At 42.2% G+C, this 20,369-nt stretch overlaps 1 protein-coding gene across 3 annotated transcripts in view; it reads right to left on the bottom strand.

Moving 5' to 3' along the window:
• Positions 1–3,975: 3,975 nt before the first annotated feature.
• Positions 3,976–20,369, bottom strand: part of shroom1 (shroom family member 1) — a 39,472-nt gene continuing 23,078 nt past the window's right edge. For 2 of the 3 annotated variants that reach the window (XM_031280746.2, XM_031280747.2), the window contains 8 exons: positions 15,895–18,834; positions 15,595–15,781; positions 15,260–15,309; positions 14,165–14,821; positions 13,363–13,965; positions 11,760–11,868; positions 10,742–11,014; positions 3,976–6,790 (listed from right to left, as the gene is read on the bottom strand). In XM_031280746.2, coding sequence (XP_031136606.1) covers positions 6,536–6,790; positions 10,742–11,014; positions 11,760–11,868; positions 13,363–13,965; positions 14,165–14,821; positions 15,260–15,309; positions 15,595–15,781; positions 15,895–18,614 — 4,854 coding nt within the window. In that variant the 5' untranslated portion in view covers positions 18,615–18,834 and the 3' untranslated portion in view covers positions 3,976–6,535. The remainder of the gene's footprint in view (positions 6,791–10,741; positions 11,015–11,759; positions 11,869–13,362; positions 13,966–14,164; positions 14,822–15,259; positions 15,310–15,594; positions 15,782–15,894; positions 18,835–20,369) is intronic. The other variant, XM_031280748.2, reaches the window with a different exon arrangement.

Raw genomic sequence — 20,369 nt, 5'->3', positions numbered from 1 at the left:
TACTGACGGACGGCGCAGCACACAGCTGACATGCAGCGGAGCTGGTCCGCAGACGTTCTGCATTCAGTGGAAATCCGGAGTAACTGTGTGTCAATCACTGCTCATGCACACACATTTATTCTCCCTTGTGGGGGGAGAGGCTTAGGAGAACGTTGTTGGCTTTAGCAGAAAGGGGAGGGACTGAGAGGCTGTTGATGTTCAATTTTTTTGGCAAATCCTGGATCTTCCCAATCCTACCTACAGCACCTTTAAGTGCCAAAAGTAGAGATGCTTGTTTGAGATTGGTCCATTATTGATTTAATAATCTGTGAAGTGCAATTTATATAACTCCATTTACGGTTCGATAGTTTAAACGTTAAAATGAATCACAGTGGAGTACATTTCCACAACAGATACATATCCATGTTATGGTCCTGAATGGCAAAATTGTATCAAACTGCTTGAGAATTCGTTACATAAAGTCTCTCTGAGCCAGCACTGGCAATAAAGGTAAAACAAACTAAATTTGAAAATGCACTTTCTTGGTGAGAGTTAGACTAGATCGATTCAACTTTCATGTTTGTTTGTGAATCAAGTATGGCGCTGGAACCGGGGACAGTTAGCGTAGCTTAGCTTAAACACTGGAAACGGGGAAACAGCTAGCCTAGCTCTGTCCCGCCTACCAGATCCTCTGGAACCATGACATTGCCTGGCAACCAGCAGATTTTGTTACCTTTAAAGGGCTTTTTACACTGTCCTTAGCCCCAGGCTAAGGGAGCTGTGAGCCTGGGGCTAAGAAAGCATTCACACTGGCACAATCCTGCCACATTCCAAGTGGGCTAACCCGGACTTTAGCCTAGGGCTTGCTGGCCCTGCTCCGGAGCAGTGTAAAGCTGCCTACACATGAGCCGCAGTAAAGATTCAAGATTCAAAATCCTCTGTGCTGGCTGTCTATTAATTAAAGCATAGGAGACAACTCGGAGGAAGCGCTACCCTTTGCGTGGCTTGAAAGTTCAAATTATTTCAATTTAGACCCCATTGCCGCTGGTGCAAAAAAGGAGGAAGCCAGAAGCAATGGTGACGTGTACCTGCGCTGCGCTTTGCCAAAGTGCCAGAACTATGCTCTGCGCCCTTGCGGTTTTACCTCTGATCATATGGAGACGGCTTAAAAGTTGCCAGTGTAAAATGGGGCTAAAACAATAGAATTCTATAATGAGTTACATGCTCCAACTAACATTTAGTCCAGGGCTAGTAGAAGTGCAGTGTAAATCGTATAGCCCTTGGTTTAGGTTAACCATTGTTTGGCTTAACAATGTGTGTGAGAAAAGGGCTAAGGGAACAAAAAGCCATTTGGAGAGAGCCAGGCTAGCTATTTCCCCTTGTTTCCAGTCGCTATGCTAAGCTAAGCTAAGCTAAGCAGCTGCTGGCTGTAGCTTACAATTTATCCTACAGACATGAGAGTGGTATCAATCTTCTTATCTCACTCTTGGCAATAAAGCAAATAAGGGTATTTCACAAAATGTCAAACTATCCCTTTAAAGGGTGATTTAAGTGATCTATGACTTTTATTAACATCTGCTGATGTTGAGTAGAGATGGATTTAACTTGTCTTCTCCTCTTACTCAAATATTGAGTCCAATATTTGAGTAATCCAGTGTAAATCCAGTGTAAATCTGTCATCTCTGTATTTGTAAAGTAAAATTAACAACACAACATAAATTAGCCCTGCCAGCCATACTCTGGTGAAGAAATCGCCACGTGAACCTGGGTTTACCCAAATTTCTGTTTTAATTATTCCTACTAGCATGAACTTGTAGGCTGTAGAGAAATATAATGAGGAGTGTCTGGAATGTACAGTATTTTCATTGTAAACTATTAACCCATGGATAGGTCTTCATTAGCTTAATTAGAGTAGCGCTCCCAACAGAAACTTCTACTTGTAACAAAGAGGCGATAAATCTACAGTAGTAATGACTGCCAGAGGTTAGAGGAGGAGAATAAAAGTGTGCTGCTGACATTCCTGCGGGCGGAAAGTTCAGAGTTCAGGTTGAAAAGTGAGTTTTGGAGCCACTATCCTGAACCCCTGGTAAAGTAATCACTGAGTCCTCGACATGATCAACAAAGCTCTCTGTAAATCATGATCAATTTAACATTTGGGGGCATGAAGTGAATAAAAATACTTTGTGTCCCTGCAGGGTGTAGAAATTGCTTCCCAGCTGGAGCGCTGTTTCCCTGCCTCACAGTCAGTGATTATCAGCAGCAAAGCTCCTCATTACCCAGCATTGTGACAGAACTGCTGCTGCAGTGTTCAGACCATTCTGTTCCCTCCTGTTTGTTGTCTGCAGTGTACAGCATCAACTTACCCACATCACTTACCACTGTCTTTGTAATGATGCTAGACCTAGTTACCATGCAATTAGTGTCTGACAAAGATCTTACTTGTTGAGAATTCCCAGAGTTGGGTTTTATGTCCCTGCTGCGTTCAGTGGGAATCTGATTAAAAGTGTTTTTTTTTACTTTGTAAAGTACACTAAGTGCTGTCTGGTGTCTCTCACTGTCCTCCTGGGGTTTCATCTGCCACTTGCCAACAACTTAAAATCCTTCTCTTTTTTTCCCAGTGCATTCTTTTAATAAGCATTTGTTATCGCTGACAAACAAACTGGGCAGCATTCCACTGTGAGGCTGAACAAACAAGGACAGAGAGGCATGAAAGAGACAAAGGAGGAGGAAGGCAAACTGTTGAAAATATATCCCCCTCAATGCATCATTTAGTTTCCAAAATGTGATTTTTTTTTTCTTAAATGAATAGTTAGACATTTTGGGAAATGTGGTTATTTGCTTTCTTGCAAAGTTACATCCAAATTAAAATGGATACCACACATTTATTTATGGTAAATATGAGAGTGAAAGACAGCAGCCGGTTAGCTTACCACAAAGACTGAAAGCATAGGGGATCAGCTATCCTGGCTCTGTCCAAACACACTTATATATTGTTTATTTAAACTGTACAAAAACTACATGTAAAAAACGACAAATTACAGTGTTATGGGGGTTATGTGCCAAACTATTTCTTGGCTGGGAGCAATGACTTCCTGGAGCAGGTTGCACCAACTAAGCAGTCCTGTTGTTATTGTGACATTGCATGGCAACATCTCCAAAAAATAGTCCTGTACATAATCCCCTGTAAAATCACAACTTGTTGGTCGCTTTTTGTACAAATTAAACAAACAAGACCTAACATGTTAATTAGAGAGCTTTAGAGGTGCTGGTGGATTTTGCTACTTTTGGACAGAGGCAGGCTAGCTGTTTACCCTTATTATATGACAAAATGTCCCACTACCGTCAAAGCATCAATTTAAACCCTGGTTGTAATTATTTGGTTTGCCCTTCTACGGATGATGAAGCTTCCATAAAGTGTTTACATGGAAAATGTGAATCAAAATGTACAGGGAGGAAGCTGATTGCACCAGTATTCCTGCTCCCAGTTCAGTGACAGTAAACTATTGGACTTGTTTATTGATTATTTTGTGTTCATTTCCTTTTAATATGTTTATGTATACACCAAACACAACGGCAAATTCCTTGCTAGTTAAAATGTACTTGGCAATAGCAGCAGTGCGTTGATGTGGCTGCAGAGGGCAGAGACGAGCTCTGAGAGGAAACACCAATCCGGAAAGCCTCAGCTACTGACTGACTACTTACTAACAGTATTTAACACGTTTATGAGAAATAATGTGTCAAAATATCCAATGTTACCTATTCTCACAGCTTAAATACTGACGTAGTAGCACACAACTTTAATCACTCTTTGCATAAATATTAAAAATATTATATTGCCAATATTTGTAGTTCTAAGCTCCTGTATCAATTGTTTGTTACTGTTCAGGTTGGCTATGTGTGTATGCATCAGCTAACTGCTACTAGTTTATAAAGTGATGAAAATGCTTTTGACTTAAGACAAGTTCACTGTGGGGAAAAAGGAAAACCGTGGTACACTAGAGGGAGAGCTTAATTTATTCACAATATTACAAACATAGAATTTACAACTCCAAACAGGCACAAAAACAACTCAAACTCAACAGAAAACAGGTGTGAAATAGAGCAGAAAAAGTGGATTTAGAAATGTCTCTGCTGTCATCCCACCAACTGGGGACTCAGTGTAAAATGTCTTTTCTTCTTGGCTTTAAAATAGATTCTGTTCTTATCAGTGTTACACGCTTCCAGTATTTGAAACAAACTAATCCTACTTCAAAAACAGGCCCATTTTTCAGCGACCTCAACAAAACACCGCTTTGATTGAATCACAGAAACAAGAAATGACTCAAGAAGCTGTCAAATGTTTTTAAGTACTGTATGCACACATAGCAAGGACTAAAATAAGTATTTATCCATGTGCTGCTTCTCCTCAATGGGAACATTTTCCTCACTTTCTCCCCCACAGTCTTTCTTTCTCCAAAATGTTGCATACTTCAGGAATTCCAGCAGGCTGCGTGGAACAACACGAGAGTCCTTCTAACCCTTCTGCCCTGAGTCAGCACAAAGGCCAAAACAAACATACATTTGTTTAGCAAACTGAAACGGACAGGGTGGTAAATCTCCAGAGAAATGCTGTAGGGGTGGTGGAAGGGGGGGAGAAACTGTTTACCAAAGAAACTGAAAATATCTTTCAATGTAAAAGAGTTTCCAGTTTATTTATTTTTTTACATTTTGAGTTAGTGAGTAGGGTTTTAGGGTAAGTTTTTTTTTTTTTTTTTTTTATGGGAAGAGGCTACTAATGATGCTCTGCCTCAGTCAACCCAGTCAACCCATACACTGGATCAGTTTTTATTTTAAATTTTTTTAGTACAGCCAACAGGTATTATTTCCTGAGGGACAATAACATTTTGATCACTTTACGACTTCCTAGGAGCTTTGTTGAAAACGGCAAACTCCGAGAGGAATTCTGTCTTTCTGTTCAACAACTATTCTCTATACACATGAAATTAAGACATTCATTATTTCAAGCATACACACACACAGCAAATATTCTGACATAGAGCTGACAACAGCTCACATCACTCTTAAACAGCTCTCCGATGCATCTGGTTGAAGATTCAGTAAAGAGAAATGAATAAGACTACAAAAACTAATGACAAATATTAATGTAAAAACACGTGCAGTTTTTAAAATGTGAGATTTTCTTTTAAATTAGGGGGAAAGTCATTTAAGAGCGTGTTTTCATTCAGGGCTAACAACAAGAGCTTTTTTAACTACTGTGTACAATCAAATAAACTTAAATGTTACTCATGTCTAAAAGGGCCTACACAGTGGAGGTAGAGAATAGAAAATTAGTTTAACACACCTGAAGTGAAGATTGTGGACTTTCTTCTTCAATACAAAAGTATTTCAAGTATCGCATGTCACGTGTGCGACAAAGGGACATTGGGAGAAAATACTCAGTGATATAATTGTTGCTTATATTATAATCTGCTTTAAAGAGGTTTAGCACCTCCTTATAAGGAACCTTTCCAGCATGAAATCATCAAGACTTAATAACATTACGTATGAAATTAGCTGGAAAGGTATTTGTACACAATGCTGAATGTTGCTGGGTCTGCTCAAGTACTTTTTTTTAAAGAAAGAATATTTCAAACATTCCTATTTAAAATTTAAGACAAAACAAAAGAATAGAAATATTGTTTAAATGGATGGAGTAAGGCTTTCACTTGAAATTACTTGTCTATTTGTACTATCTGATTTGAAGAAATGTGCATTTATGTATCATTAAAAAGTGCTTTTTTCATTCACCCTTTTTGGTTTTTAGTGCCTTAATTTGAAACACATTTAAAAAAAAAAAAAAAAAAAGGAACATTTACAAAAACAAAAACGATTCAATCTGCTATACATTTTACTGACATGATACAGTAAACCGCCCCTGTCTCAGGCTACGCTCTTTCACTGAACCCTTCTCACAGGTCAAAATACAATCTTAAAGCTTATAATAGGTTTCCACAGGTGCAGATACAGGGCTGTAGCACTACCATCTTATTGAAAAAGTGAAGGACAGTTGCTGAATTGCTAACAAGGGACGCAAAGTTTCCACACAGCAGCTCTAATGGAAAATGTTCCACAGCAACACCAACATCAAGGCACACATAAAAACAGCTCAATGTGCGTCACATTGGGAAAAGCCTCCAGGTACACATTGCAGATTGTGCAGACTGACACTGGGCGGAGATTGGGTGAGTGTTCTGGGCACCCTCGACAGATGACAGAAAGGAGCTCAACAGTCTTTATTGCTCATCTCATGTGCAGCCTATATAGTATGACAGGAGAGCAGCAAGAGGCATGGTGGGTTCCCCAGTAGCCCTGTCAAACTCTTTTAAAGAATAAAAGAAAGTCATGACAGGGTGAAAAGGGTTGAAGACATCAAATGGACCACTTATAATCCAAGTGAGATGTACAGCCAAAACTCTCTACATGTCTTTTACAGTCTTTTTAAAATAAGCCAGTCCTCCTTTAAGGCAAGTCAAGAAAAGAAACGAAAGGAGGAATCTGTGCTTTCGTGTTCCTCCCTTCACAGATGCAGGTTGTTGGAAAGGCCCTCCAGCTGCTCCTCTCCCAGCCTCTGCTTCTCCTCCAGGTCCTTCTGTCGGATGAGCAGCGAGGCCTTGGTCTGGATGAAGCACCGGTAGTCCTGCAGCTGCTCGGCGGACAGCTGACGTGACAGAAAGGTGGAGACCAGGTTCTCTCTCCGGTCCAGGTTATCCTTCAGATCTTTGGCGTCCTCCCTCTGTTTGCACAGCAGACGGTGGCGACTGTCCAGAGATTGCTAAATGCAGAGACAGAGAAGGCAACGAACATGAATTATACCTGATATAGTTCAAAGGTTACATTTCATCTCTCTGTTATTAGACTTTGAACCTTATTCTGGTGTTGGAATCATGCCTTGCAGAGCATTAGACCTGCTAAGTAAAAATCCTGCTGTGAGCAAACTTATACAAATACAGAATTGGAGAGGACTGCTGATAGGAAATCGGAAAATGAATCATGTCCAAAAGCTATATTTCTTACCACAAGTGTTATATGTTGGGTAATATTTCTTGTTTTATTTGAAAGGTAATATGTTCGATGTAATAGAGAGCTGTAATAGTTGTAGGATTATGTTTCAAACAGCCACAGGGCAGGAGGTGCAGTATTTTCTTATGTCAACAGAGGGCAGGGTGGATACAAATGTCATCGAAACCTGGCTGGAGTTTCGGTGAGTGCAGTGTAAATACCAGTGTTGCTGATAACGGCAAGAAAACAAATGAGCCTCTAACAAGCCCTCAGTATGCAGCACAGGCTTTTCCAGATGGACAAACTGACAAAGAGCCCTTTAGGGAGAAATCTAGAAATTTTATGCATCCATGCAAACATAAATTGATGGTGTGATTACTGATGAAACGGGATATTCAGAAGGGAAACAAAGAAAGGCACAGAGCTCAAGTCACATCCTGTGACGCTCATGATATATGAAATAAAGACCTTAATGTCTGACAGCAAATATATTTGAATAAGGGGTATCTACCTCAGATGCAGCATGACACAATGTAAGTAATTATTTCTCAATATATCAAGCCAAAAAGTGCAGTATATCCAAAACAATCTTCAAATGTCATGCATGTGATAAAGCATTTGGCTCAAACACAGATAAGCTAGAAAAACTGGTAATTAAACACCGATAACATTTTTTGAATTCCAAACAGCGAGAAACCTTGACTCCATTAAAGTCGCCCTTAAACGTTTCCCAAGCGGCATGTGTTTGCTTTTCTAAAGTAAACCGAAAGAGAGCATTGCTGAGGGCATGGGAGCTGCCACACACTTCTAACACCCGTGGTCATCTTCATTTAGCTAGATGCTAAATTAAACAAATACTACAAAAGCTGCAGTAAATCATGACATCCGCCATCTGGCTGACAGTATGCCTTTTACTCACAGGTATTAGTGTGTATGTGTAAACAACTTCAGAGGGAAAGACAGGAGCCTAAATGGGACCATAATACACGGAGCACAGGACGGTGCATGCTGCCAGTACATCAGTAGATTTTGATCAAATCTTATTTAACTGATTCAGTTGACCTTTAACCCCAGAAACCAGCCAGAGATTCATTCACAATATTAGTGCTCTCTGAGAGGAAGACACAGAAACAAGCGGCATGGATACATTCAGATCAGATTTATACAATTTTGGACGGAGATTCACATATTGATGCTTTGGCTCCATGCGTTTGATACTTGTGTGATGTGAGATGTGAATAGATACAATGTATATCATAACAGGCTGCTAAAAACACAGCACTCATAAGCCATACTGACAGAAAATCCAAAGACAAACAAAAAGCAAAAATGGATGTTGTAGAAAGGCGTATGTGAATTTGGTTGCATTAAAAAAGGTTTCTCTCTTTAGCTGCAGAAATCTTGCATTTCACAAGATCATGCCTTGTTTCCTTAAATTTGTTCATAAGAAAGTTCCTAAGAAAAGTCTACGTCTGATTCCTGACGTGTTTCTAAACCTACATTGTGTCATTTTTTGAGTTGATTCTTAGCAAAAAACCCTCTGTTCTTTCACAAATATTTACTCATTCATGTGTAATTACTTCCACCAACTAATCAAAGTATTCTCGTAAGCGTAGAATCTGCCATTCCGAATCATTCAAAATACGAGCGACTCCGGCAGCCATGTAGCGCCTCCATCTTTAAAATACATTAGCCAAAGAGGGACATACCTCCGCATTTCGCCCTCTTACACCTACTGGCACCGTGACGAATGCAAGGGGGAGATTACTCGCCAGGGAAGCGAAAAAGAGAATTAAAACGACAACGCGACAGGCAAAACAACAAGACCAAAGTTAATATTGGAGTGGCTAGAACAGCTGCGTGCAAACGATGGAGAGAGCTAATTTTGGGTTCGGGCTAGAAAGTAATATTCAGTTGGCTGTCATATACAATTTCACCGCTAGATGGGAGAAATTCTTACACAATGTAGCTTTAAACAGCAGAATTGTTCGCAGGTGTGTTCTTAGAATGATGAATCCCAATGTCTTCGTAAATTGAAAGCTTGTGCCCGTTGCTCCTATTTAGCATAGGTAAACGCCCCGTTAATTCCCATAAAAGGGCATGAGATGGCAGGGCCGTGTGCACACTTAGGGAAATGTGGAAAAGACGTGGTTAAGGTGGTGGAGGCCTCGACTCCAAAAGAAAGAAAAACTTTAGTAATTCTGAAGTGGAGGTACTGCTGCAAGAAGTTAGCGAAAAATGAGACATCATATTTCATAGCGTCAGCAGTGGATACAGAGCAGCAAATAAAACCGATGCATGGAATGCAATTACTCATGCAGTGGACGCTGTAGCCAGAGAAGGGCGCAGAACTGATGAAGTATATAGGCCTAGCACAATTCATACACAATGGCAATTCAAAGTGCTTTACAAATGAGCAGAAGTGTAAGTGTAGTGTGTATTTATTAAAACAAACATATAATTATGTGTGAAATAATGAAAATAATTAGTTACAAAATTATAAAGGAGAGAAGTATTACATTTTAAATTAAAACGGACAAAAATGGTATAATTACTTATTTTGCACAAACATGTCAGCTCTCAATTGTACGTAAGAATGCTCTTGCGAGCGCCCGGGTAGCTCAGTTGGTAGAGCGTGCGCCCTTATCAAGAGGTTTACTCCTTGATGCAGAGGCCCAGGGTTCGAACCCAACCTGTGGCTCTTTGCTGCATGTCATCCCCCTCTCTCTCCCCTTTCATGTCTACGCTGTCCTGTCAAATAAAGGCCAAAAATGCCACAAAAAATAAATAAATAAACAGTGCTCTTGAGTGTGCGTAGATTCTGTTCTTATCTAAGAACAAATCCCAAATAAGAAAACATTGGTGAATGCCAGAACCTTCGTGAAAACTGCACAAGTGGGGTTTAAGAACAAATTTGTTCTTAAGAACGTTTGGTGAATGAGGCCCATTAAATGCACCAACAAGGAGAGTTTTCAAAACAGTCCCTGCTGGCAAGTGCATCACCATCAAACAATGATATAGTCTCGCTTAGCCAGACCCTCCTCCAAAGTGCGCTGGAGGAGAGTCTGGCTACTCCACATAGCATTCGATGGGGGGAAAACTCTGGTTTATTGGCATTTCTTTAAACCAATCACAATTGTCTTGGGCGGTGCTAAGCACCGGAGAAAAGCCATGGTGCCGCTGCAAAAAAGGGTCGGAAGGAATTTGTTTTGGTGGAACATGTGTACGTTTAAAAGTTGTTTTAGTCATGCAACAGAAAACTCAGATTGGACAGATAGTCTAGCTAGCTGTCTGGATTTACCCTGCAGAGATCTGAGAAAAGGTTAACCATAGTACTCATGTATCGACCGGAGATTAAAATGCCAACGCAAAGGAAGCCCAAAGATATCCGGCCTAAATGAGTGAAATCCGGCAGATTTTCCGGTGGCAACGGAGCAATCCCAGAAGTGGAACGTCAAGGATATAGACTAACAATTATGCAACTTTGACAAATAAATAAAGCAATACATTAATTAATTACTCATGCAGGGCACATTTTTGCAAGCTGTTTATCATAGCATACAGATATTACTTAAAACAAAAAACAAAGACCGTCTGCAAGATAAGAGGACTCTTAAAAATGGAAATGATCTTGCGACAGACCTTCAAAACCCTAAGTTATGACCCCACTAATCTCCGAAGAAAGGGGCTAAAAAAAAACAAACAAAAGGCTTTGGTTGCTCACCTTCTCCTCGGCATCAGTGTATTGGTCCACGGTGCTCAGGGCGTTCTGCACCCTGGCCAGCCGAGCAGAGAGGCACAGCAACAGGTTAACCACCCTCTCCAGGTCTCCTATGAACAGGTTGTACCTCTCCAGCTCCACGGGCAAACAGCGCTCACGGACCAGCACCTGCAGGGCCTCTCCATGGGCCACGTTCTCCTGAATCTCCGTCTGCAGGGCACAACGTGTCTCTTCCAGCGAACGCAGACGCTCCTCGATATAGGACGCTAAGAGACGCTGGTAATTCAAGCAGAGAAAGTGATGTGTGAGAGATGTAAGGCAATGGTGCTACAGAAGCGATACACATGGTGAAACAGAGCCAAATGTGAAAAAAATGTGGAGTAAAACACTAATACTTTTGTGTGTCTTTTGTGTTTACTGTCATAGGATAAAGGCGTACTGTATCGAGAGTAAATGTGGGAGGCAGTCAGGACGAGGGAGAGGTTATCTGTGAAACCAAACATTCGGCAAGTGGGAGATACTGATAAGAGGCAGACCGTACATCATGTGATAAGAGACACACAACTAGCTCAGTCTGAGTCCACTCAAAGCCAAATAGCGACCAGATACTATCAATATCAAATCACCACAGGGTTTGCGTTTTTAAAAAAGAAAAACGGAATGACAACACAGTTCAAAGTGCGTGGTTAAAAGTCCCATTTGTTCTGCTGTCCTGTCTGCTTTCTTGACATTTTTTAATGTGCATGCAACAAAGCTGTGACAATTTTAGAGACATAGTGTCTTGTTACTAGTAAAGCAATACATTTTTGGCTACACAAAGGTCTCATTTTGTCATGTCGAGCCATCTTTAGAATGGTTTGTTTCTGTTTTGACTGTGAAAAAAAATCCCATTCACCTCTCTGTCATGAGGAATTGGCAAAATGTTTAATTGTTTAAAAAGATTAAAAAAATATACACATTACTTGTGCTGTAAGGTACTTTGGACAAAAAAAACTCTTATGTTGCATACATTAATAATTACCTTTTTCTCAGTGATGTCAGCTTTGCTCTGCAGGTCTGTACACTGAGGTTTCAGGCTGTCAGGAACAGAAGGACAAGGAGGTGGCTCAGCCCCTTCGACCGTTTCAGCACTAGAAAAAAAAAAACATGCTTAGGTCAAAATAGCTTTCTTGCGCCCTGTTAAAGTGCCACATATAGTGTCTTCAAATACAGTATAGTATAGCCTTATTTACACATTACAAAACTGAAATGCAACCGCAAATTTCTCTTTGTATCTGAAGTGTGCTTACACTAGCAGAAATGGGGGTGCGTGTACAGCAGTAAGCAGATAGCCAGGTGTGTCTGTGCATGTAATGCAACAAAAGGTAACACAACACTGGTGGAGCGAAGTTCTTTGCCAATTAGAAACCAGTATCAAGTTTCATGGAAAAAGATTAAACCAGGAATCATTAACTGAAAACTAACTTGGCACTCTAAACACCATTTCAACTCTAAACTAGTTTTAAATATGTGATGGATTATTATTTCCATCTACATAGCTGTGTATATACAAGACAAAGTGTTATGGAGTCACCTGAAAGGATGGAAAGGGACAGATATTAAAGTGTACTCAGTTCTGCCTTACTGTTGCTTTCAGTATTCTTCTAAAATACAAGAAATTGCTTGTTGAATTTAAAAAAAAATGAAAGGAAATCATTTCTAACATTCTTTTATTGAACAAATTGAACAGCGAATTGACAATACCAGGCACCACTAAAAAAAGAATGACAGTTACACTTTAATATGCAGTTTTCTACTGATATTTTCTTTCAACTAATACAAAGAATCTCTATCTCAGTGTCTATTGCAATATGTCGCAACCTTTTGCGATATGTATATTGCGGCAGTTGATATTGAGATGACGATTAAAAAAAAGATATATAGTGCAGCCCTAATGGAAAGCCAAGGATTAGCGAAATATTTGAAGCAGTGCTTGTTATACATGATACTACCATTTTCCATGCCCATTTCTATTATTTTACACCTTCTATCTGTCATATTCCTATTATTTTTTAAGTGTTCTCGGGGGTGTGCTGTCTTCTCGAACTCAGGCAGTAAAATGCTCTCAATTAGAGATGGCCCGATACCATTTTTTGCTTCCCGATACCGATTCTGATACCTGAACTTGCGTATCGGCCGATACCGAGTACCGATCCGATACCAGTGTGTCATGTATTTTATTATGTTTTAACAACTGTATACTACTATCCCTGTATGGATGTGATATGATTTCTATCTTTGTTGTCGGTCTGGCTCAGGTTAAACTCTTTGTGAAACATGAATGCCACAGAACTTTCTTTTATTATGCAGTTTGACAGTCAGTTATAACGGAAAAAGAATATAAATAAACTACTTTAACGTAGATTTTCTTTAGGGCTTTATTATGTGGTATCGGATCGGTGCATAAACTCCAGTACTTCCCGATACCGATACCAGCGTTTTAGGCAGTATTGGAGCCGATACCGATACTGGTGTCGGTATCGGAACATCTCTACTCTCAATAGCGTAAACTAGTGGGAGTTTATTTATAGCTACCACAGCTGGTTTAACCTTTAAGTGTTGTGTTCCAGGACATTAACGTTTACCTTTCTGAAGCTCCTTTCTGCTCCTGTTTCTTCTTGTAGTGCTCCTCCATCAGCAGCGTGTCTTCTGACAGCAGCTGCTCCATCAGCATCAGTGCCGTCTTACGATTGGCCAGTGGGTAGAGCACTCTGGCCAGTGATCGGTCGGCCTCGACCAACGCTTCTACCAGCTCCTTCCACTGAGGTCTCTCAGCAGGCTTCTCCACGCTCTCCGTCTCTCCCTCCGGTGTTCCCCTCTCCTCCATCTCCTGGCTTTCTCCCGACTTCTCATCTTCCGTTTCTGGATTCTCCTCCTCCTCCTCCGCCTGCTGACTGGTGTCTGCATCAGAGACGGAGGTGCAGGGAGACACAGAGCTTTCACTTGTCTGCGTTGGCGGGGCCGAGCTGGTGGGCTCGTCGTCAAAAACGTTGTCTATCAGCGGCGAAGTCTGGTGTTCGTCTTTGATCTCTTCCTCTGGAGGAAGAATCCACAGCGATGGATCTGTGGTGACACCGCAGCTCAGAGACACTTCATGGTTGGAGTCAGGCTGTGGGGCGTCAGCGCTTGGTTCATCCACCGACTGCTCTCTCTCTGATCCAGTCACAGACGGAGAAGTCCTGACTCTACTGGAAGTTAAACAAATCATGGTTAGGAATCACACCTGAATCACAACTTGTTAGAGTGTGTTTTAGTCCAGTTGGCTGAAGGGCGATATATTCCAATGGTGGCAATGTCAGGGTGTTGTGCAAGAAAACGGCACATTCAATTAGTCAAATCATTTCACAGAGGAAACAAATGCTGCATTGACACAGAGTATAATCTTACCTGGAGCTTGGCCTGTTTTCACAAGGAAGCTTTGTCTGGGTGGGGGTGGACGAAGTGGATTTGATCCCCCTCTCACTGGTCTCTAGACATCTGGGGGAAGGTGGGTCAGATGAAGTCTCACTGGGCAGTCCACTGGACCTGAACTCATCTGTGACCGGTCCGTGCGAACCAGGAGATCCAGAGTGAACCCTGGCCCGGGCAGAGGAGCAGGAGGCTGCCGGGGAGATGGATCTACTTGAGTTCCTTGTTCCTGCTGTGGCATCCTCCCCAGGTTCGGAGTTCTGCTTCAACAAGGACTTTTTCTGAGTTTGGTTTTGTGTCTGTCCCGGAGTGTTCTTCTGACCAACGATCTCTGGTTCTTTTCCCGCTTGCTCTGTTCGATTTTGTTTCTTCCTCCCGCCGTCCTGCCCCTGGGCTTCTCTGACTTCGGCAAAGAATGAAACACTCATCTTGTCTCTGTCCGGTCCTCCTGGTCCAGTCGAATCCCTCCACAGTTGATCTAGCTGCTCCGAACTTTTACTAAGGGCTGATGGTCTTGTTAACTTTGATGCCCCAAGCTCCTCCATGGACTTCCCCCTCTGTGCGACCACACGGACCCTCTGATGGCCCTCAGGCGGCGGCTTAATTAAGGAGTCCTCAGTGGCATCCATCTGGGGACTGACATTGACAATCAGTGTTTAAATGTAAGCCATCAATTCATACAAACTAGGATTACTTTAGAACTTTAAATCATCAAACATAAAAACTTTTAACTATCACATTTTCTTATGCAATTTCTTGCATAGGGCTCTGGACATTTTTTTTTCAAAGACTGGCAATAATGATATGATATTCCTACAAATCGCAATATAATTTTGAGAAATAGGTCAACTCCTTGAAAATGGTTGAGTCAATGATTCTTTTTTTACAGCCCATGCAAAAATCCTTTTAAAGGAATGCTGGTTTGCTGGAGCAGTTGGGTGTTGACTTTCCAGTGCCACAATGAATCAAGTGGAGATTTATAGTCTGTGTCACAGCGCACACTCACTGACCTAATACTCTCCTGACCTAAAACACATAAAAATGTCCCAATTTGTCTGCAGTGCTGGTACATACCTCCAGGTTTCCATAGTAACTGGTAATGGATCCTCCTCATAGTCGAGTGCCTACAGACCCAGAAGAAGAGCCAGAAGGAAATACATGAGTTACGCTTGAATTGGTACAAACTTAAATTCTTCTGAATTAAATAGCAAAGTATATAAAACAAGTGTGAACTACTACAGTAAAAGCCAGACGTGGGTTCATAAATATCTTGTTTTCTTTGAGTGAATTTTTTCTGACTGGCCTGTTGGAATGGAAAGTTAATTGGATATACTTGTAATGAAAATCAGACACTGACTTTAACGTAGTATGTGTTTTATTTTTATCAGTCTCAATTTGAACAGACGTACCTGAAACGCATGTGGTGTGGATGTGGATCTGTTCCTGAGGAAACTAGGTGGTTCTGGCTGGTCCAACAGACTCTCCACTGAGGCAGACTTCCCGTGAAATGGACCTTGACTCTCCCTCCATTTGGGTTGATTTGACTGGCCGGCATATTGGCCCGAACAAGACTGAGCTGAGAAGAACTGGGCGTACCTGTTTTGTTAGAATTAAAATAACATACTTAAATGATTTGATCAATACAAAAAACAACAACATCAAACTTTTTTTTTCTTTTTGCCCTCTGGCTCTGCTTCTTTTTTTCGTACCTGATTGAGCTGGTGGAAGAGTCAAGGATGCGGCCTGCAGAGTGGGGTCTGTGGAGTTTCTTCTTGGTGTTTCTGCCTTCATGATTTCCTGATAGAGGCCTGTGACCCCAGTCAAAGGGTTTCTCCCCCAGAGAATGCCTCTGTCTGGATGGAGATGGTATCTGAAGCGCTGGTTGCTGTGGCTCAGCCACTTTCTGGCCCGTCTTACGCTCCATGTACTCCGCCAGGGCCTTCTGTTGCAGATGTTTTAAGTTTGTCTTTGAAGCACTAGAGGCTGAAAGCGCTCTACCTCTTGTCTCAAACATCTTCCTCCGTGCTGCAACCAGTCCCTGCTCTCCTTGCTGCACACGTTCCTCTCCCTCGCATTCAACTGCAAACGGGTTGTCATTTTCGTTGCCAAAGGAGCGGCATGCAGAGTGGATGGGTGCATCACCAAGCTGGTTGAGTTTCTCTGGTTCAGAGTAGCACATCTTCTTTTGCTCTGGAGTCAATCGCCTCCTGCCTCCGATACGTGCTACCTGGGGCATGGCCACATTCGCTGGTCTCCCGTTTTCCTTTTTAGTCTCTTTGTCCATCTCCTCCTGTCTCTCCCTGACGTCTTCTTTTATGCTCCCCCTCTCTGTTTCCTCAGAGGTCACAGATGGAGTGAGTGTATCTGTGGAAGTCTCAGAGTCCTGTGATGGGGTGAAAGTGTGAATCACTGTAGGTCTCAGCTCCGGTTTTTGCCTGATACGGTGTGTCCATGACAGCTGCAAGTCTCTCCTTTTAAATGACGTCTCCCTTAGGACTTTCGACTGGGCATCCTTCAGCTTTTCTTTGTAGTACTTTTTAAATGAGTCGTCCAGGGTGTTACAGTCAACAGAGATAACTTCCCCTCTATCGTTCTTGCTCGTGTCAGTTTTTGGAGGTCTCTGCTTATCGCTAGTAGCCACGTCTCCATGACCTGTTTTGTTTGGGATTGCTTCCTTGCTTTTTATACTGAAATCAGCATCCTTTTTAGGCTGTAACGCTGCCCTGCCGGCTCCGGTAAGGTGGTAAAGAAGCGGGGTAGTTTCTTTGTTTATTTTCTCGCTGGCTACATCCCCCAAAGGCTGCCGTTTCCCTCTCTTTGCCTGCTCCTCTCTCTTGTGTTGGTTGGACTGTTCATTGTTTATCAGTGAGGTGAACTCGCTTGTTTGTTTAGTTGAATGTGGTGGGCAGTTTCTGTCAGGTCCACAGTAGAATATAGGGTTGTTGGCAGTGTGGCGGCCAATATCTCGAATCTGCATCATGTCGATTTCTTCTAAGCTGTCAAAGTTTGGAGAGGACTGCGTCGAGATGAGGGATAGTCTTTGATTCTCCTGATCCTGGCTTCTGGAGGACAGGTCCTTGCTCTGGGACGTGAAAGTCTCTCTCTCATCTGGAATCACACCACTGGAAGAGCGAGAGCTCTCTTGGAGAGGTCTAAACAAATTATCCATTGTGCTGTGACATCTTTCTTTTTCTCTTAGCCGGTGTGTCTCCAACACAGTGGAGCTCTCACTCCCAGCCTCAGACCCAGACACAGATGCAGAGTGTGTCCTCATACCAGATTCAGACAGCTTACACACTCCCGTCACAAAGTAGAACTGACCCTTATGCTGGATGCTGCTGTTGACAAAACTCTGACCAGCATTCCAGGGGCTGGCAGCTCGGCTTGGCTCTGAACCCAGCCAACCATGGGCCGAGTGTGCCCTTTGGCGCTGACTCTCAAAATGGCTAGTGGTTCCACTTGGCTTGTTGTGATGGTCTTCATTACATCCACCACTGCTCGAAGGCTCTCTGGGTTTCAGGTGCTCAGGCTGACTTGTTCCTAGGGGAGGTGATCGACTTAGGATGTTTGTTGATTTCTGCTGCTCAGAGGCAACCTTGCTATCTGTGATGAAAAGGTATTCTGGGTTTAACGCCGCCCTGGTCTCATCGTTTTGCTGGAGGTGGGGGCGGTAGCTTGGCGGCTGCTGGGCCTGTGGCTGTTGAGAGCCCCTCCAAACTGAGTACACTGGGTCAGAATTGAAGCTTGATTTTCCTGTATCTGGGTTAGCCGTTTCAGGTTTTGGGGCATTCAGACCATGGGGCTGTGGATGGAGTCGATTGTGGGGTCTGGGCTGTTGTTGAGGCTGTGGCTGCTGGGGTTGAAACTCAGTACCTTGATGGTGGACCCTGCTGTTTTCCAAGTTTTTTGTTGCTATGAAACTATCCAGGCGTGCTGGGATTGGAGGAGGACGGACAGGAGGGTAAGCACCTTGGGATGGTGGCCCCAAATGCACAGCTTTTTTAGAGAGTGCTTTGTTGTTGGTACGGAAACTGTCGTTGCCATTGTGGTGGTTTACATTGGTGCTGGTATTGTTGCGGAACTGCTGTGAGATAGCTTCCACAGAGCAATAGAGCTGGTCCATGGTCTTTGAGTCAGACTGCAGAACCTGGGTCGGATGGTAAATAGACTTCACGTACTTAAGATCAGCATAGTGGGTGAAGGAGCTGGACTGTAGGTCGTCTGGGAGAAAGGGGGAGGGGTAGTCTGGGGCAGTGGACCCACCAGAGAAGGAGCTGTAGGCAGAGTCTCCTTTGCCGTGTTGGTGGTGGGCAAGTTGGTCGGCGATGCTGCTGTTGGACTTGGCTGGGGAGAGCCGGCTGACGGACAGGCTCAGAGGATGCAGGTCCACGTTGCTCATTCTCTCAAAGTGGAAGTTGTAGGATTCCATGGAGGACTGGGGCGGATGGCAGGAAGGGAAGGGCGGGGTTTGTAAATGTGTTGTACGTGTATGTGCGCTGATGCATGGGTCTTCCTTGCGGGTGAAACTGGGGAAATTACCACCAACACATTTGCACCAAGTTGTCCGTCACGCCTGTCGCTAATTAGGTCATTTTCCTGCCTCCTTTTTGTTTATTCAAAGCCTTTTCACACAGTCTGCTCAGTAGCTCCTGGGGGAGAAAACACAAACACAGCACAAACTGGTCATCAGTCAGTCAGTCAGTCAGTCTGTCACACTCCAGTCTGTGGTAAATGACTGCTCAAGAGTGAAATGGTTAGGCAAAATGTGTGTACAAACAGCAATTGAAAAAAACGTAAAGACAGACCGATACTTAATATATCACGTGGCTTTGTGTAGTCTCAATAAACATCTCATGACATAGCTGTTTTGACTGCTTTGCAATGCCATGACAATTTCACACAAACACGATTGTTTGTGTGAGATTGTCAACTTCACATGTCCACTATGTTGACACACAAACACAAACACTCAACGGCATGCAACAGCTACACCCCCACATCAGCTGTATATGTGGAATTTTTTTTTTTTTTTTTTTTTTTAAATCAGCTACCCTCCAAAGATAGAAACTTATTGCAAGGTGCTTTCTGCTCAAACACTATTGACAGAAAACAGTAAGCCACCAGTGAAAAATCTTTTCCTGGCATTTCTAGGTCAAATTCCTCTAGTGGAAAAATTATGCTCCACCTGTTATAAGTTGTAAAGACAAATCATATACCTTCGACTGATGTTTTTTTTCCAGTAGAGAACTGTTTATGCCAGCAGAGTGGAGGTGCTGGTACCTGGCAGCACCAAGGGAAAACTTCTTAAACTTTCCTAGTTATGACTCCAAAGGTATTTTTAACTCAGGTTTGAATCTTTATTTTCTTTCTTTCTTTTTACTTTACTTTTTAAGGGTCAAAAGGATTTTACAGTTTCAAAAGTGTTTGAAATCGAAAGAAAACAAAGTTACAATATAATGTTCAACGATTATTTTTATTATCGATTAATCATTTTGTGTACAAGACACAAAGTTTTAAGTAATTTTTATGTTTCACAGCTCACACGGTTAACTGCAGCTTGGTTTTGTAGGTCAGTACAGTTAACCACCTGTTGGAGGAGTCTGTCTGCCATTTTGCATCGACAAGGCCTCTAATTAAGAGCCTCGAGGTTACAGCACACACATAAAAAATTTCAGGAATTCCATATGGAGCTACAGAAATCTGGAAGGATTAGTCATGTGACAGACGTATAATGCCTTGTTATATAGCACTGTGACCCGTAAAGACTTTTCTACCTTTTCCTCTTATTGTTCCTGGGACAGAAGCATTTGCTTTATCCATTTCTTGCCAAATAATCAACTAAAATATAATAATTTGGGGCAGGATTAAACTTTTGACTTTTCAGACCATTAGGAAACCTTTACAGGCTATTTTTCTGTATTAGAACCTGTAGTGTTTTGCAGATTGCTGTAAAGACAATGTAGGTACACAGTAAATATCAACAAATAGAATACTTGCATATACCACTTAATAATATTTAGGCCTTTCAAACTGCGTCTGCTGCAGCACCTATTCCACAGGCCATTTGTTTGAGCTGGGATGAATCTTTTGAAACCAATTAACTTCAATCTTGACTACAGTCTATGGTGGGTTTCTTCTAACTTCTCTTTCTTCTCTCTTCTATTCCTACAATTCTGTTACACAA

Source organism: Sander lucioperca, chromosome 13, assembly GCF_008315115.2.
Source record: "Sander lucioperca isolate FBNREF2018 chromosome 13, SLUC_FBN_1.2, whole genome shotgun sequence".
In the NCBI taxonomy this organism is placed as follows: Eukaryota; Metazoa; Chordata; class Actinopteri; order Perciformes; family Percidae; genus Sander; species Sander lucioperca.
The sequence above is the reverse complement of the archived record's forward strand: the minus strand, read 5'-3'. Positions and strand labels throughout refer to the sequence as shown.